This window comes from Nerophis ophidion, linkage group LG29 (assembly GCF_033978795.1).
Source record: "Nerophis ophidion isolate RoL-2023_Sa linkage group LG29, RoL_Noph_v1.0, whole genome shotgun sequence".
Lineage (NCBI taxonomy): Eukaryota > Metazoa > Chordata > Actinopteri > Syngnathiformes > Syngnathidae > Nerophis > Nerophis ophidion.
This window is the reverse complement of record NC_084639.1, coordinates 8,332,771-8,351,051: the sequence shown is the minus strand read 5'-3', so window position 1 is coordinate 8,351,051 and position 18,281 is coordinate 8,332,771. Positions and strand designations below refer to the sequence as shown.

Below are 18,281 nucleotides of genomic sequence, written 5' to 3'. Positions count from 1 at the left end.
TGATCTTTCCGTCTAGTCAGAAATCTGTCTTTTTTTTATCTTTGTAAAAATATGAAAAAATATTTTCCGTTTTTCTTTTTTTTCCCGTCCTACAATGTGTTAAAATCTTGATCCGTCTCTTTGCCATACCTGCCAACAATACCGTTTTCCTGTAATAGTATGGTTTTTGATAATTCAGTGTTAAAAACTACGGTTTTCCATAAAAAATTAACTCAAAAATCAAAACTTATGTAGCGAAGCAACTCCACGGACAGGGGACAAAATATAAGGGAAACGATGATTGGTTGCTTTACATATAAGACAATCCATAATTGGTTGGTGGGTTTACTATGAGTCATGATCGGTTAAGATAAGGGCAAATACATTAAGGACAAGCTAATCCGAGGCAAAATGTGTATATTTACATATATGTGTGTATATATATGTACATGTGTATGTATATATATATGTAGATATATTATGTAAATATATATGTATATATATAATGTATAAAAAACTAGAAGACTGCCGAGGTATTCTCTTCCTTAGATTTTTTACACAATGCATCTACTTGACCACACTAGAACAAATGTAAGTGTCCGCATAAAACATTTATTTGAGTTGTTTACCATCTAAACCGAAATCAAAACTGCTCTCGACATCTAAGAAATGGAATACACATTTAAGAACTCACATGATTTGGGCAGACAATGTGATGACTTTAGCTACAGTATAGCCTGTCTAAATGCTACATTTAATTTTCATTGGTGTTTTACAACAAGAGATTAGCTGATGTTTCTACTGTTTATAGTTTTACATTGAATAGTTGAATCAATTTGAAACAAACACCATGCTATAAATCACAAATGGCTAATTAGATAAAGGAAGTTAACCAATAGAATAAATGGTTAAAGTTTCAGTGCTGATGATTTCCACACACTAGGTGTGGTGAAATTATTCCCTGCATTTGACCCTTGATCTTGTACTCTTTGCTCTAGACCAGGGGTCTCAAACTCAATATACCTGGGAGCAACTGGATGCAGAAACTGGGTGAGGCTGGGCTGCAAGAAAAATTTCTTAAAAAAATGTAACGTGCACTTTTTAATGAATTAACCTTTGAATGGCTTTCCCGCCCTAGCAACATACTTGCCAACTCTCGCGATCTTTCCGGGAAACACCCGAATATCAGTGCCCTTCCCGACAATCTCCCGGGGCAATCCTCCCGGTTTTCACCCGGACAACAACATTAAGGGCGTGCCGTAATAGCACTGCCTTTAGCGCCCTCTACACCCTGCCGTCTCGTCCGCTTTTCCACCGTTCAATGAGCTTGCCGGCCCTGTCACATATTGTATGTGGCTTCTGCAGACTCACGGAAGTGAGTCTGTGGGTTGGGGAGGGCGGGGGTGTATATTGTAGCCCAGAAGAGTTAGGGTTGCATGGGATTCTGGGTATTTGTTCTGTTGTGTTATGGTGCGGATCCATCCATCCATCCATCCATCATCTTCCGCTTATCCGAGGTCGGGTCGCGGGGGCAACAGCCTAAGCAGGGAAACCCAGACTTCCCTCTCCCCAGCCACTTCGTCTAGCTCTTCCCGGGGGATCCCGAGCCGTTCCCAGGCCAGCCGGGAGACATAGTCTTCCCAACGTGTCCTGGGTCTTTCCCGTGGCCTCCTACCGGTTGGACGTGCCCTAAACACCTCCCTAGGGAGGCGTTCGGGTGGCATCCTGACCAGATGCCCGAACCACCTCATCTGGCTCCTCTCGATGTGAAGGAGCAGCGGCTTTACTTTGAGTTCCTCCCCGATGGCAGAGCTTCTCACCCTATCTCTAAGGGAGAGCCCCGCCACCCGGCGGAGGAAACTCATTTCGGCCGCTTGTACCCGTGATCTTATCCTTTCGGTCATGACCCAAAGCTCATGACCATAGGTGAGGATGGGAACGTAGATCGACCGGTAAATTGAGAGCTTTGCCTTCCGGCTCAGCTCCTTCACCACATCGGACCGGTACAACGTCCGCATTACTGAAGACGCCGCACCGATCCGCCTGTCGATCTCACGATCCACTCTTCCTCCACTCGTGAACAAGACTCCTAGGTACTTGAACTCCTCCACTTGGGGCAGGGTCTCCTCCCCAACCCGGAGATGGCACTCCACCCTTTTCCGGGCGAGAACCATGGACTCGGACTTGGAGGTGCTGATTCTCATTCCGGTCGCTTCACACTCGGCTGCGAACCGATCCAGCGAGAGCTGAAGATCCCGGTCAGATGAAGCCATCAGGACCACATCATCTGCAAAAAGCAGAGACCTAATCCTGCGGTTACCAAACCGGAACCCCTCAACGCCTTGACTGCGCCTAGAAATTCTGTCCATAAAAGTTATGAACAGAATCGGTGACAAAGGACAGCCTTGGCGGAGTCCAACCCTCACTGGAAATGTGTTCGACTTACTGCCGGCAATGCGGACCAAGCTCTGACACTGATCATACAGGGAACGGACCGCCACAATAAGACAGTCCGATACCCCATACTCTCTGAGCACTCCCCACAGGACTTCCCGAGGGACACGGTCGAATGCCTTCTCCAAGTCCACAAAGCACATGTAGATGGTGCGGATGTTCTCCCAAAATGTGTTTTTCATTCTTGTTTTGTGTGGGTTCACAGTGTGGCGTTAATTTGTAACAGTGTTAAAATTGTTTATATGGCCACCCTCAGTGTTTCCTGTATGGCTGTTGACCAAGTATGCCTTGCAGTCTCTTACTGCGTCTACAGAAGCCAAATACAAAATGTGGCTGGGCTGTCACGCTGATTGTACAGATTGTAGGGGACGCTTAAGGCAGTGCCCCCCTAATATTGTTGTTTGGGTGAAATTCGGGAGAATGACTACCCCTGGAGGGGCACTGAAAATTGGAAGTCTCCCAGAAAAATCTCGGGTATACTAATATGACGCTATAAAGCGCCATTCATTTAAAACTCGCGGGCCGCACCAACATAAAATTTTCACATCAAGGTGTGGGCCGCATGTTTGAGACCCCTGCTCTAGACCATGCATTAAGTTAATAACATGCCTGGCTAAAGAACGTCCACGTTTTCCAACAAATGCATCTCATCAATTCTAAACTTTGCATGGCTGCTGGGTGTGATAATCAGGAGAGCAGTCCCTGAAGGATTAACACTGACTTTGTGTTCAGTCTTAAAGCCCATCTCCTCATACCAAGGCAGGATCTGGGTGACCTCACACTGCGGCCTGCACATCTTCCAGGCGGCGGCTGCTTGCAAAGAGAATGTTCGTGGACCTCCGATCTCCTTTCTGTTAAGTACAGCCATGGCCAACCTGCCATTGGACAGAGGCCTCTCCCACACTTCAATTCCCTCCGCCTTGTCTGCGCGGTACCCCTGTTTGCCCAGTGCGTCCTGGCTGATGTCGATGATGTGGCGGTTCTGCAACAGCCGCTTGGAGCGCGGACAGATGGCTCGCAGGTCGTTGGACATGAGGAGCGGCGCCGCCATGACGGCCCAGAGTGCCATCTGAGACTCCTGCTGGTCCAGGCTCAGGCCAAAGTTCCCTATCACCAGCTAGAGACAACAGACTGCATGTCATTAGCGGGTCTTCACTTCATTCACCCACAAAAAGACGGCGATACCATATCTGGGTCATTCCAGCCCCCAGGACCGGCTGAGGGGACGAGCTCAGCCTGATTAGTAGCCGTCCAGTCCAAGATGGCCTTGATGCTGCTCCATGAGTCATAAACATCTGGATGGTTGCGCCACTGGTTACACGTCTCTCTAATGGCAGTGTAGTTGGGCTGCACGCACAAAGACCACTTTAATCATGCTCAGTCATACAATCGTTGATCTCACCTTTTGGAATTGCCTTTCATGTACAGGCCACTCGCAAGAGTAGAGAATGGGTCGTCCGGTTCTGTTCAGGGCTCTGGACATATTCACATAGCCTGAACCCGAAGAAACAGTACAACATGTAGCACTCATATTACTACTATACTGCATTATTATTATTATTACACATGCCTTGTCCAAGCAAAGTCCAGTCCATGTAGCAGGCGTCAAATTTCAGCAGGTCCACTTCCCATTCTGCAAAAGTCTGAGCGTCGGTGTCATAGTGACCCAGACTGCCTGGGTATCCTTCACAGGTACTTTTGCCAACATCTGCATAAATGCCCAACTTCAGACCCCTGGAGTGCACCTGGAAACAAAAAAAGCTCTTATTTGCAAGTCCTCCAGGAGAGGGCAGTGTTGCACTACCAGAAAGTACAGCAGGGGTCACCAACCTTTTTGAAACCAAGAGCTACTTCTTGGATACTGATTAATGCGAAGGGCTACCAGTTTGATACACACTTAAATAAATTGCCAGAAATAGCCAATTTACTCAATTTATCTTTAGTAAATAAATCTCTATAGGTATTTCTGTCGAACATTCCGTCTTAAATTTATTTCCTTTTAGGGAAGGATTTTTGTAGACAAATGATGAAAAAAACACTTAATTGAACGGTTTAAAAGAGGAGAAAACACAAAAAATTAAATTTTAAAACATAGTTTATCTTCAATTTCGACTCTTTAAAACTCAAAATTCAACCGAAAAAAAATAAAGAGAAAAACTAGCTAATTTGAATCTTTTAGAAAAAATGTATGTTTTAAATAGGTTAAAATCCAATCTGCACTTTGTTAGAATATATAACAAATTGCACCAAGCTATATTTCCAACCAAGAAAAAATCATTATTTCTTCTAGATTTTCCAGAATATTTTTTTAAATTTTAATCATAAGTTTGAGCAAATATTTCACAAATATTCTTTGTCGAAAAAACAGAAGCTAAAATGAAGAATTAAATTAAAATGTATTTATTATTCTTTATAATAAAAAAAAAAAATACTCGAACATTGATTTAAATCTTCAGGAAAAAAGAGGAAGGAATTTAAAAGGTAAAAAGGTATATGTGTTTAAAATTCCTAAAAATCATTTTTAAGGTTGTATTTTTTCTGTAAAATTGTCTTTCTGAAAGTTATAATAAGCAAAGTAAAAAAATGAATGAATTTATTTAACCAAGTGAAGACCAAGTTTTTAAAATATATTTTGGGATTTTCAAATTCTATTTGAGTTTTGTCTCTCTTAGAATTAAAAATGTCGAGCAAAGCGAGACCAGCTTGCTAGTTAAAAAAAAAAGAAAAAAAGAGGCAGCTCACTGGTAAGTGCTGCTATTTGAGCTATTTTTAGAACAGGCCAGCGGGCGACTCATCTAGTCCTTACGGGCGACCGCGTTGGTGACCCATGAAGTACATCAACTACCCACCCAAATGTGATCCAAACACAACTAAATGTGTCATGCAAAAAAAAGCCCCTTTTACAGTATAGTCACTTTTTGAAAGCAAAGTACTTACGTAGTCGGCCAGTTTCTTGATGCCACCAGGGAATCGGGCGGGATCTGCTTGCAGGCGGCCCTGTGCGTCCCGGCTGGGATGCATCCAGCAGTCGTCGATGCAAACGTACTGATATCCGGCCTCTCTCCAACCCTCTTCCACCATCACATCCGCCATCCGCATGAAAAGTCGTTCACTAAGCCGGCACAATATTTCATTCCATGTGTATAATTCTAACGGTTTACCGATTTATAAACTATGATATCAAAAAAGTGTTTCCGCCCGGTCTCGAACCGGGGACCTTTCGCGTGTGAGGCGAACGTGATAACCACTACACTACAGAAACCATGTATTGCTTGGAAGGCATATTAACGTACAATGAATGTCAACGTTTTTTTTGTATCTTCATCCACAAATCTTTTATCCTCGTTCAAATTAATGGGGAAATTGTCGCTTTCTCGGTCCTAATCGCTCTAGCTGCTGGTGGCCATGATTGTAAACAATGTTCAGATGTGAGGAGCTCCACAACCCGTGACGTCACGCGCACATCGTCTGCTACTTCCGGTACAGGCAAGGCTTTTTTATTAGCGACCAAAAGTTGGGAACTTTATCGTCAATGTTCTCTACTAAATCCTTTCAGCAAAAATATGGCAATATCGCAAAATGATCAAGTATGACACATAGAATGGACCTGCTATCCCCGTTTGAATAAGAAAATCTCATTTCAGTACGCCTTTAAATGGCAAGGGACAAGCGGTAGAAAAATGGATGGATGCTTATTGTTTGGGTTGCATCAGAGAGGATATGTTTTAAAGTTGTAACAGAACGAAGTCGGGAAAAGTGCATCAAGTAAACACACGCGAATGAAAATGACGAACGTTAGAATGTATCTCATTTTAGATTTACTTATTACAAACATAAGAGGTGTTTCCGCCTGGTCTCGAACCGGGGAGCTTTCACGTGTGAGGCGAACGTGATAACCACTACACTCCGGAAACCATGTATCATTTAAATATGTGGTCCCCAACCACCGGGCCGCGGCTCGATTGGTACTGGGCCCGTTCACCGCAGCCCTCCGACTTTCAAGTATTACTTAATAATCTCACTAAAACACTATTAACACAATAAGCAGATAAGGGATTCTCCAGAATTATCCTAGTAAATTTGTCTAATATCATCTTTTTTTTTCTTCTAGTCCTTCAATCTCATCCTCATCCACGAATCTTTCATCCTCGCTCAAATTAATGGGGAAATCGTCGCTTTCTCGGTCTGAATCGCTATAGCTGCTGGTGGCCATGATTGTAAACAATGTAGGGTGTGAGGAGCTCCACAACCCGTGACGTCACGCGCACATCGTCTGCTACTTCCGGTAAAGGGAAGGCTTTTTTATTCGCGACCAAAAGTTGCCAACTTTATCGTGGATGTTCTCTACTAAATCCTTTCAGCAAAAATATGGCAATATCGCGAAATGATCAAGTATGACACATAGAATGGACCTGCTATCCCCGTTTAAATAAGAAAATCTCGTTTCAGTAGGCCTTTAAATGACACATTAAAAGAGAATCAAGGTCAGCGTGTTTTGTTTGTCTTTAGGAGTGTATTTTTAAATAATATGGGACGAGCGGTAGTAGAAAATGGATGGATGCTTATTGTTTGGGTTGCATCAGAGAGGATGTTTTAACTTTGTAACAGAACGAAACCGGGAAAAGTGCATCAAGTAAACACACGCAAATGAAAATGACTAACTTATGATTAGAATGTATTGTGGAAAATGCAAGAAACGCAATATCTAATTTTAGATGTACTTATTTATCACAAACATAAGAGGTGTTTCCGCCCGGTTTCGAACCGGGGACCTTTCGCGTGTGAGGCGAACGTGATAACCACTACACTACGGAAACCATGTGTCGAGAATTCAGTGGTCCCGAACCAACGGGAACTGGGCCGCAGAAGAACATTTTATTAGTTTTTAAAAAGGTTTTTAACTTTTTATTTTTTTGTATTATATCCAACATAAAAAACACAAGATACACTTACAATTTTCGGGACAAATTATCAATCGTTGACCGGTCCGCAGCTACAAAAAGGTTGGGGACCACTGAATCAAATGGCACATTAAAAGAGAATCAAGGTTAACGTATTTTGTTTGTCTTTAAGAGTGTAGTTTTAAATAATATGGGACAAGCGGTAGGAAATGGATGGATGCTTATTGTTTGGGTTGCATTGGAGAGGATATGTTTTGAAGTCGTAACAGAACGAAACCGGGAAAAGTGCATCAAGTAAAGACACACAAATGAGAATGAGGAAAATTAGAATCTATTAATTTAATTTTGGATTTATTTATTCTAAATAAAAAAACAGTGTTTCCGCCCGGTTTCGAACCGGGGACCTTTCGCGTGTGAGGCGAACGTGATAACCACTACACTACGGAAACTGTTGGTGGGTATTGAGAATTTTGGATATATAACTAAACGTAAACTATGACTATGATCTGAAATCATCTGGTCATTCTTCTTTATGTGGCATACAAACAGAAAATTACTTATCAAAAGTCTCAAGTAACCAGAATATGACTTCCGCTCACCTTCATGTGAAGATTGACAAATATTAAGTAAGAAGCAGAAGGTTTCCGCAGTGTAGTGGTTATCACGTTCGCCTCACACGCGAAAGGTCCCCGGTTCGAGACCGGGCGGAAACACATTTTGCCCGTAGTCCGACACTCTTCCGGGTGTCCTTACCTAATGCAGTCATCCGGTTCTTTTTCACAGTCGATGTTGCACATGAACCTTTCCCAGTGTAGCCAGCCCATCGTCGGCGTCCTCGCCAAACCGTTTTCTAACGCTGCGCCGTGGCTCCACAAACCCGCGATAACCAAAATACACAACATATGTCCACAAAGCAGTTTACGCCATAAAATGATAACCATCTTTTATTGCGTTTGTCGAAGGTGTACTTCCGGGTTTAGGAATATGTTCCCGCCTCCTCCGGGTGATCGACCAATCAAGTCCGAGCGCGGCATTAAACGCCTGAAGCAGGAAATGAATGTTCACTTGTCAGTTGGGAACGTTCACGTATTAAAATAATACTTTTCAGGCACATTTAAAAAACAACAAAGACAAAAGAGTTGACTTAAAATGCTGCAGGAAGCAAAAAAAACCACCAAACGAGTCTGACAGACTTTAAAACGAGACGGAAACACGGAGTAACCGAAGAATTGTCACATGGACATCTCGAAAAACAAGGTAACACAAATGGTTTTCTGTTTTATTAGAAAACACGATTAATGTCATGAAAATAAAGGTTTTACCTGAATTATGTATTTAAATGTTCTGTAGTTATTGAAACGATCAAATAAAATGAACTACAAGTTCAAGTTGAAGTATTTATCAATCAATCAATCAATTGGGGCTGGGCGGTATTGGCTTTGATTAATATTACCATATTTTTATGCCATATTGCAATATACAATATATATTACGATACATATTACGATATTTTTCCTTGGCCTTGAATGAACACTTGATGCATATAATCACAGCAGTATGATGATTCTATGTGTCTACATTAAAATATTCTTCTTCATACTGCATTAATGTATGCTCATTTTAAACTTTCATGCAGAGAGGAGAAGCCGAGGAGCCAAGATCACAGCTGCCTTTTTGAGTTGCAGTAGGAGGAGGTATAATCCACTGATGTCTCCGGTAAGAGCCCACTTAATATCACAATTTATCACAAAAACTTGCTGGTTGACGTAGAGAAACATTTTCACTTGACCGCTCTGTGTTAAAGCTTCACAACAAACAAAGAAACACCGGCTGTGTTTGTGTTGCTAAAGGCAGCTGCAATCCACCGCTTTCCACCAACAGCATTATTCTTTATAGTCTCCATTGTTAATTGAACAAATTGCAAAAGATTCAGATACACAGTTGTCCAAATTACTGTGTAATTATGCGACAAAAAGAGACAACTTTTAGCCGTGTGTGGTGCTGGGCTAATATGTTCGCTACAACCCCAGACGTCACAAACACGCGTCATCATTCCGCGACGTTTTCAACAAGAAACTTCGCGGGAAATTTAAAATTGTAATTTAGTAAACTAAACCGGCCGTATTGGCATGTGTTGCAATGTTAATATTTCATCATTGATATATAAACTATCAGACTGCGTGGTCGGTAGTAGTGGGTTTCAGTAGGCCTTTAAATATAGGTCGTAAAAAAAATACTTTTCTTTTTTTAAAAGTTCTCCCCCTCTGGCCACCATATGTAACAAAAGGGTGTGTGTAAAAATTTGAAGTGCTCCCCCTCTGGCCAACATATGGAACAACAAGTGTGTGTAAGAAATTGAAATGCGCCCCCTTTGGCTAAAAAAAATTAAATAAATACATTTGTATTTAAAGACATACTGTAATAACTTGGAGTAAATAATATTAAAGATTAAAAAACAATTACAAACAAATAATTTCCCCTCCCTCCCCCAAAAAATGAACTAAAAGCAGTCTTTTTCACACAATGTGTCGACTTTTTCCTTATAAAATTGGGAACAATTTCTCCTTTCTGTTTTTGTAATATTGCAATAGTTTCTCATTTCTGTTTTTGAACAAATGTTTTCGATAAAATGTCATAAGGAGGAATCCTTACAAAAAAACCCCAAAAAAACAACGGACTTGCTTCAGCAGCACAATACCGGTGCTGTAGTTGTAGGAGATGTCTCAAAACGTCACCAGGAGTCCTGACAAAACCTGAAAATGGCAGAAAATGCATATTTAAAAAAAAAAAGTTTTTGTTTAAATGTCGTAAGGGGTTGGTTACCCTTACATGGGGAAAAAAATAAACGACTTGCTTCAGCAGCACATTACAGGTACTGTAGTTGTAGGAGATGTCTCAAAACCTCATCAGGAGTCACGACAAAACCCGAAAACAGCAGAAAATGCATATTTTTTAACCTTTTTTTGGGTAAAATGTTGAAAGAGGGATCCTTACACAAAATTAAAAAGAACGGACTTGCTTCAGCAGCACAATACTGGTGCTGTAGTTGTAGGATATGTCTCAAAATGTCACCAGGACTCTCGACAAAACCTGAAATGGCAGAAAAGGCATATTTTTGGAAAAATGTTCTCCGTTAAAATGTCGTAAGGGGGAATCCTTACACAAAATAAAAAAAAACGGACTTGCTTCAGCAGCACAATACTGGTTCTGTAGTTGTAGGAGATGTCTCAAAAGGTCACCAGAAGTCTAGACAAAACCCGAAAATGGCAGAAAATGCATATTTTTGGAAAACTTTTCTCCGCTAAAATATCCTTAGGAGGGATCCTTACACAAAATAAAAAAAACGGACTTGCTTCACCAGCACAATACTGGTGCTGTAGTTGTAGGAGATGTCTTCAAACGTCATCAGGAGTCCCGACAAAACCCGAAAATGGCAGAAAATGCAAATTTTTTTGAAAAAAATGTTTCACTAAAATGTCGTAAGGGGGAATCCTTACAAAAAATACAATAGACTTGCTTCAGCAGCAGAATACTGGTGTTGTAGTTGTAGTAGATGTCTCAAAACTTCATCGGGAGTCTTGACAAAACCCCAAAATGGCAGAAAATGCGTATTTAAAAAAAAATGTTTTTCCCTAAAATGTCGTAGTGAGGAGCCTTACACACAATTAAAAAAAACAAAACACTTGCTTCAGCAGCACTATAAGGGTGCTGGTGTTGTAGGAGATGTCTCAAAATGTCAGCAGGAGACTCGACAAAACCTGAAAATGGCAGAAAATGCCTACTTTTGGAAACATTTTATTCGCTAAAAATTCAAAAATACAGACTTACTTCAGCAGCACAATACTGATGCTGTATTTGTAGGAGATGTCTCAAAACCTCATTAGTAGTCCCGACAAAACCCAAAAATGGCAGAAAATGCATATTTTTAGAAAATGTTTCTCCGCTAAAATGTCATAAGGGGGGACCCTTACACAAAATGAAAAAAAAAACTGACTTGCTTCAGCAGCACAATACCGGTGCTGTAGTTGTAGGAGATGTCTCAAAACGTCATCAGGAGTCCCGACAAAACCCGAAAACGGCAGAAAAGGCCAATTTAAAAAAAAAATGTTTTCGCTAAAATGTCGTAACGGGGAATCCTTACAAAAAATATAAAAAAAATGGACTTGCTTCAGCACCTAGTGTGTGTATGACAATCATTACAAGAGAAAAAGAAGCACAATACTGGTGCTGTAGTTGTAGATGTCTCAAAACATCATCAGGAGTCCCGACAAAAACCAAAAATGGTACAAAATGCATATTTTTGGAAAACTTGTTTTTGCAAAAATGTCGTAAGGACGGGCCCACAAAAAAAATAAAAAAACAAACTTGCTTCAGCAGCACAATACGGGTGCTGTAGTTGTAGGAGATGTCTCAAAACCTCATCAGGAGTCCTGACAAAACCCGAAAATGGCAGAAAATGCACATTTTTTAAAAGCTTTCACTAAAATGTATAGTCATATACCAGGATTACGGTCTGCTAAAAAAAGCAGTTATAATGGGAGTCGAAGAGAGTTCCCTAAGAGAAAGTATGTATACTTTGTATGTATCCAATTTCAACAAATAAAAGAAAATACAAATTTGTAAAAAAACAAAATACAAACCCTTGAGCACAATTTTAGCCCTCTAACTTTCAAATAACATTCATGTCAAATAAAGAACACATGTCATGTTCATTTTGGACCCGAGGATGCACAAGTGTAACCACAAGTGCATTTTTGGTAAACAACAATATGAAATTTGGTCCTTGATGGACTAAATTATTTTTCCTGTTCCATATTGTCAGTGTTTTTATTCTTAGTAGCATGTGTGGAAATCTTTCACTCATTTGCGGATTTTGCTGTTTTTCTTTCTTCCCTTCCCACGCTGATTTGCAGCCAAACTTTAGAGAATTCACCTGGGAGACAGAAACAAGAGCCAGCCTCTCTGCAGGAAGATGTTTTCGCTCCGACAGGATGGAGTCTTTGCTCCCCACGTTTGCATGCATGCATGCATGTATGTGTGTGTGTTGTGTGTGCCGCTATTGTCTCCCCAGGGAGGAAACCACAATACCACCCCTGAGCTCATCTCCCAGCCGACGTGCAGCATCGAGGCGAGCAGACAGCTCTCGTGGGCATCAGGCTCACTGCGACGCCAGCCTGATGGACAGGTGAGACAGGCAGGTAGAGAAAAGGCCCGTGTTTACCGAAATAGACGCGAGGAGAACAGTGTCAGGGACGTCAGCAAGGAGGTACTAGAATAGAAATTAATTCATCCGCAGGCTCCTTAATTGGAATTGTCTTGAAAAACAACTTTAAAACACATCAATAACAACAGATTCAGTTCAGGTGTAGATCTCTTGTTTCCATGGTAATCAAAGATCACTGCCTCTCTTCCTTGCAGTTCTTCAAAATGCTAGTCAAAGATCTTCTATATTACAAAAGTGCTCTGCTGTTTTTCAAAATGCCAGTCAAAGATCCTCTATATTACAAAAATGTTCAGCTGTTTTTCAAAATGCTAATCAGATATCCTCTATATCAGTGGTTCTCAACCTCCGTTCAGTGATGTACCTCCTGTGAACATTTTTTTAATTCAAGTACCCCCTAATCAGAGCAAAGCATTTTTGTTTGAAAAAAAAGAGATAAAGAAGTAAAATAAAGCACTATGTCATCAGTTTCTGATTTATTAAATTGTATAACGGTGCAAAATATTGCTAATTTGTAGTGGTCTTTCTTGAACTATTTGGAAAAAAGATACAACAATAACTAAAAACTTGTTGAAAAATAAACAAGTGATTCAATTATAAATAAAGATTTCTACACATAGAAGTAATCATCAACTTAAAGTGCCCTCTTTGGGGATTGTAATAGAGATCCATCTGGATTCATGAACTTAATTCTAAATATTTCTTCACAAAAAAAGAAATTTTTAACATCAATATTTATGGAACATGTCCAAAAAAAATCGAGCTGTCAACACTGAATATTGCATTGTTGCATTTCTTTTCACAGTTTATGAACTTACATCCATATTTTCTTGAAGTATTATTCAATAAATATATTTATAAAGGATTTTTGAATTGTTGCTATTTTTAGAATATTAAAAAAAAATCTCACATACCCCTTGGCATACCTTCAAGTACGCGTACCCCCATTTGAAAACCACTGCTCTATATGACAAAACTGCTGTGCTGTTTTTCAAAATGCCAGTCAAAGATATTCATACTAAAGGTGAGGCCTTTAATCCCCAAACAAATGTCAAAAGTGGTAAAGGAATGGCTAAATCAGACTAGAATTAAGGTTTTCCCAAAGTCCTGACTTACATGTGGACAATGCTGAAAAAACAAGTCCATGTCAGAAAACCAACAAATTTAGCTGAAATGCACCAATTTTGTCAAGAGGTTGCCAGAAGCTTGTGTATGTATGTATGTATATATATATATATATATATATATATATATATATGTATGTGTGTATGTATATATATTTATATATGTATATTTATATATATATTTTTATATATATATATATATATATATATAGATATATAGATATATATTAGGGCTGGGCAACGATTAAAACTTTTAATCGAAGTTAATCGCACTATTTCTCCGATTAATCGCGATTAACTGCATTGTATACGCAAAGCCCAATAATGAATTCAAAAGTAGTGTGTAGTGCACCCTTATTGGAATATTCTCCCACATGAACAAAAGCGCCAAAACATTTGTTGTGCAAACACAATTTAAATCAGTCCTTGTTAAACAGTAGCAGTTAAATAGCATATTTTATGAAAATCAACTCAAAAAATGTAAATACAAACATTTAAGCTTATTGCCACTGCCAGGGTATTTAAGTTATCCTATTTGTTATGGAAAATAAATACAATCTACATACAAATCTCTGAGCCACAATCATAACATCTGAACAGGCAATTTCTAAATTAACAGCAGAACCATTTTTTTTTATCAGGGATCTTATGTTTAAAAAAACTATATTATAGGTAGTGGGCTGTTTTAGGGAATTTTTGATCAAATTATCCGTAGTAGCAATATTAATAATGTTGTGTTTATTCTGCGTAGTGCACTTAAAATAATTATGACCATATCTAGGAATTGATATGATGGGAATTTTCCGATTTTTTGCTTGGTGCTTTGATAAACTGAACGCATCATATACATGGTAGTATATTGAGATGTTATGAGCCAGGGAAAAAAGAACTACCCTACCCAGCATGCAACAGGAGTGACGCGGTAGCCCGGTAAAGGTTGTGTCGCCATGACAGCATCTTGTATGTTGTGATATGCACGCTCTGAAAGTAAACGTTAAGAACTCAGCCAACACTCCTCGTCTGCAATATTCATAAATAGAAAGACAATACATATACTCCGCTGCTTCACAGGCCGCTGGATGTAGCCGGCAAAGTATTCCCCTGCTAGCTAGCCGGTCTAGCAAGCACGCGTCATTCAGTCCAAAACGGCCCGATCTATCCACATTCAGAATTGTCTGGCGGTCGTAAGTGATCCCGGAGTGACCACGCTGTAAGCCAGCCATGAAATTTGCAGAATTGTCCGGTATTTTTGCCAAATGTTCCATCTTTACCAAGAGCCCCTTGTCCGGGCTAAGAAAAGGCGTTAACAAAATAAAAGCATATAAACAACATATGCAAATGTGCGATAAAATAATTGTCGGCGTTAATAGATTGATGAGTTAACTCGTAATTAACACATTAATTTGCCCACCCCTAATATATATATATTATATAAATATATGTATGTGTGTATAATTATATACGTATATATGTGTGTGGGCTTCACGGTGGAAGAGGAGTTAGTGCGTCTGCCTCACAATACGAAGGTCCTGCAGTCCTGGGTTCAATCCCAGGCTCGGGATCTTTCTGTGTGGAGTTTGCATGTTCTCCCCGTGAATGCGTGGGTTCCCTCCGGGTACTCCGGCTTCCTCCCACTTCCAAAGACATGCACCTGGGGATAGGTTGATTGGCAACACTAAAATTGGCCCTAGTGTGTGAATGTTGTCTGTCTATCTGGGTTGGCCCTGCGTTGAGGTGGCGACTTGTCCAGGGTGTACCCTGCCTTCCGCCCGATTGTAGCTGAGATAGGCGCCAGCGCCCCCCGCGACCCCAAAAGGGAATAAGCGGTAGTAAATGGATGGATGGATATATGTGTGTGTGTGTATATATTTATGTATGTGTGTATATATATATATATATATGTATATGTATGTGTGTATATATATGTATGTGTGTATGTAACAGAGTCAATTACGTCTTGTAAATAATGTATTTTCTAATGTTTTATTATTGTTATAATTACACAAAATACGTAAGTTACATGTAAATACCTGAATATTGTTTGTCTCGTTGTCCCTCCTACTGCAATAATTACTATGACACCTGTCTTTTTATATGCGTTGGACACGCCTTTCAACTTCCCTTTTTGTCTACGACAACGGGAGAGGTAGGCGTCCATGCGACGACAGAAAATATTTTGTCTTGTTAAGAACTTTAATTCATTTCTTGTTCATTATTATATTTGTGTAGGGGCTCGACGATGGCACAACGTTTTTAAAGACAATTGTATTCTGTGTTATCAGGTATGTTTTTATTTTACTGTGTATGTAACTATGCCCGCCCTTTTTGTCTACGATAACGGGATGTGTGTGTGTTTTTTGCTTTTTCTTTGCATTTTCACTGCAGGATAAGAACTCCCAAGATGAAGATTGAAAAAAAACAACACATTTTAATAGTAATACTAGTAATAATAGTAGTAATACTACGCAAATGGGGAAAGGAATAGCGCTTCTCGGGCAGTGGAGCAACTCGAGGGTTCCAGGTTCCATCCCCGCTTCTGCCATCCGAGTCACTGCCGATGTGTCATTGGGCAAGGTACCTGCTTTCCCTTCACCTATTAACAGTAATCAGTAATCATAGTAATAAGCACTTAAAGGTAAAAATTGACTGCTGTGTACAATAAAAACAATGTAACACTTATATTGCATGTTGAGAATGATACATGAATGAATGCTTCATTTCAAATAATAAATAACAAAAAAAGTAATAACAGAATGTGTGACCATTAAATATCAGACTGTAAATAAATGTCGATGTTATGAAGTAAAAAGAGAATGTTATAACTAAATGTATGTTTAATTTACATTTTGTACTTTAATGTTACGTAACAAATATGTGAATATACTGCAATATAATAATAAGTGTTATTTTTACAAGGTACCTGTGTTGTACTTGATGTACTTCCAAGTGACTTTGTCAAGTACTAGTAAAGGAAGAGATGATGAAGTACTTTAAGTGTGTTTTGGAGAAGTACACTTTTGGAGTGTTTATTTTGTCCTGAGATGAAGATAAACGTCTGTCGTTCTTCATGAAGACTCGTTATGAGTGTGAACATGACCAAAGTAGGCGTGTCCACAAAGAAAGAAGGAAGGGGTGCGGAGCCTCTTTCATTTCGTAACAGAAAGGTCGTAAAGTGGATGTGCTGAGGAATATATTAACTGACTAAATTCTATAGCTAAAGAAATGTATGAAAAATAGAAGTTTTATGAAATACTGTAATAATTTACAGTATGTACTTCAACTCTGCTTCTCCGTCAAACACACCATCAGCAGCTTCACCAGAGTTTCATTGAGAAATGTTAAAAGGTTATCATATTATATAAACATGGACACTAGCGGACATGAAGGATGTCCAGATCAGTAGGTTTGGTATTGACTGTATGACTTTACAATGTAAAAATAGGCCATTTGATATATTTTACAGTCAGAATAAAAGTTATAGTGTTATGCTCTGTTTGATGTGTTGGATTCTGTCTTCTGATTTGTACTTTCATTGTGTACTTTTCTTATATTCTATGTACATCAAACACACCTTTTATGTATGTGTTCTCTTGTCAGCTTGTTGATTTATTGTCATCAATCCACAGTTATATGTCTGTATCAGTACATCTATATATGTACATGTATACATATTTATGCCTATCAGTACATCTATATATGTATATCGGTACATTTGTATATATGTATATCTATATATATGTATTAGTATGTATGTATATCAGTACATCTATATATTTATATATGTACTGTATATTAGTACTTGTATATATGTTTATCAATACATTTATATATCTATATCAGTACATCTATACATCTATATACCTTAATATGTACATCAGCACATCTATATATCTATAGCTCTATCAGTACATCAATATATTTATATATCTATATCAGTACATCTATATATGGATATCAGTAAATCTATATATTTATATCAGTACATCTGTACTTCCATATATATATACATATATACATACATGTATATATGTATGTATATACATACGTGCAAGTATGTATGTATATATACACACACATATAGTCTGTGTATATAAATATACACATATATAAGTATATATGAGTACTTCTATATATACACAGTATGTATATACATGGTAGGAGGCCAAGGGGAAGACCCAGGACAGGTTGGAAAGTCTATGTCCCCCGGCTGGCCTGGGAACGCTTTGAGATCCCCAGGGAAGAGCTGGACGAAGTAGCTGGGGAACGGAGAGTGTGGACTTCCCTGCTTAGGCTGCTGCCCCCGTGACCCGACCTTGGATAAGCGGAAGAGGATGGATGTAGATGTATACGAGTACATCTACATTCATACAGTATGTATATATATGTATATAAGTACATCTATACATATACAGTGTGTATTTATATGTATATGTGTTTATATATATACAGTATGTATATGAGTATATCTATATATACACGATGTATATGAGTATATATATTTATATTTATGTATGTATACAGTTTTTATATATAGATGTGTCAGAAGTGCTACGGACAGTTTGGTTATGATCTGGTTTTCCTGTGTTTGAAATCACTTCCTGT

The 18,281-nt window shown here is 39.1% G+C and overlaps 1 protein-coding gene, 1 long non-coding RNA gene and 4 other non-coding genes across 7 annotated transcripts; 2 read left to right on the top strand and 4 right to left on the bottom strand.

Annotated features, from left to right (window-relative positions):
* Positions 1-571: 571 nt before the first annotated feature.
* Positions 572-8,336, bottom strand: gla (galactosidase, alpha). The gene is made up of 6 exons (XM_061891985.1): positions 8,088-8,336; positions 5,371-5,545; positions 4,004-4,178; positions 3,836-3,927; positions 3,619-3,780; positions 572-3,550 (listed from the first exon to the last, which is right to left on the bottom strand). The coding sequence occupies exons 1-6, from the start codon at positions 8,273-8,275 to the stop codon at positions 3,047-3,049; spliced, it is 1,296 nt and encodes a 431-aa protein (XP_061747969.1). The 5' UTR covers positions 8,276-8,336; the 3' UTR covers positions 572-3,046.
* On the bottom strand, positions 5,623-5,695 carry trnav-cac (transfer RNA valine (anticodon CAC)). The gene has a single exon. It is a non-coding gene; the product is annotated as a tRNA-Val (tRNA).
* Positions 7,178-7,250, bottom strand: trnav-cac (transfer RNA valine (anticodon CAC)). The gene has a single exon. It is a non-coding gene; the product is annotated as a tRNA-Val (tRNA).
* On the bottom strand, positions 7,711-7,783 carry trnav-cac (transfer RNA valine (anticodon CAC)). The gene has a single exon. It is a non-coding gene; the product is annotated as a tRNA-Val (tRNA).
* trnav-cac (transfer RNA valine (anticodon CAC)) lies at positions 7,975-8,047 on the top strand. Its single transcript has one exon. It is a non-coding gene; the product is annotated as a tRNA-Val (tRNA).
* LOC133546137 (uncharacterized) lies at positions 8,293-17,313 on the top strand. 2 transcript variants are annotated; one of them, XR_009804996.1, is made up of 5 exons: positions 8,293-8,591; positions 8,971-9,050; positions 12,248-12,519; positions 15,909-15,961; positions 16,065-17,313. It is a non-coding gene; the product is annotated as an uncharacterized LOC133546137 (long non-coding RNA). The 2 variants fall into 2 exon arrangements; XR_009804997.1 differs by lacking the exon at positions 15,909-15,961 and having other exon boundaries at positions 8,298-8,591.
* Positions 17,314-18,281: the final 968 nt, after the last annotated feature.

Bases quoted from the DNA above. Each gene is read 5' to 3' on its own strand.
- gla (XM_061891985.1), bottom strand. From the start codon at position 8,275: ATGGTTATCATTTTATGGCGTAAACTGCTTTGTGGACATATGTTGTGT. The intron at 4,179-5,370 runs GTAAGTACTTTG...TTTTGTTTCCAG, and splicing joins TCAAGAAACTGGCCGACTAC to GTGCACTCCAGGGGTCTGAA. The intron at 3,781-3,835 runs GTGAGATCAACG...TTGTGCGTGCAG, and splicing joins ATGAAAGGCAATTCCAAAAG to CCCAACTACACTGCCATTAG.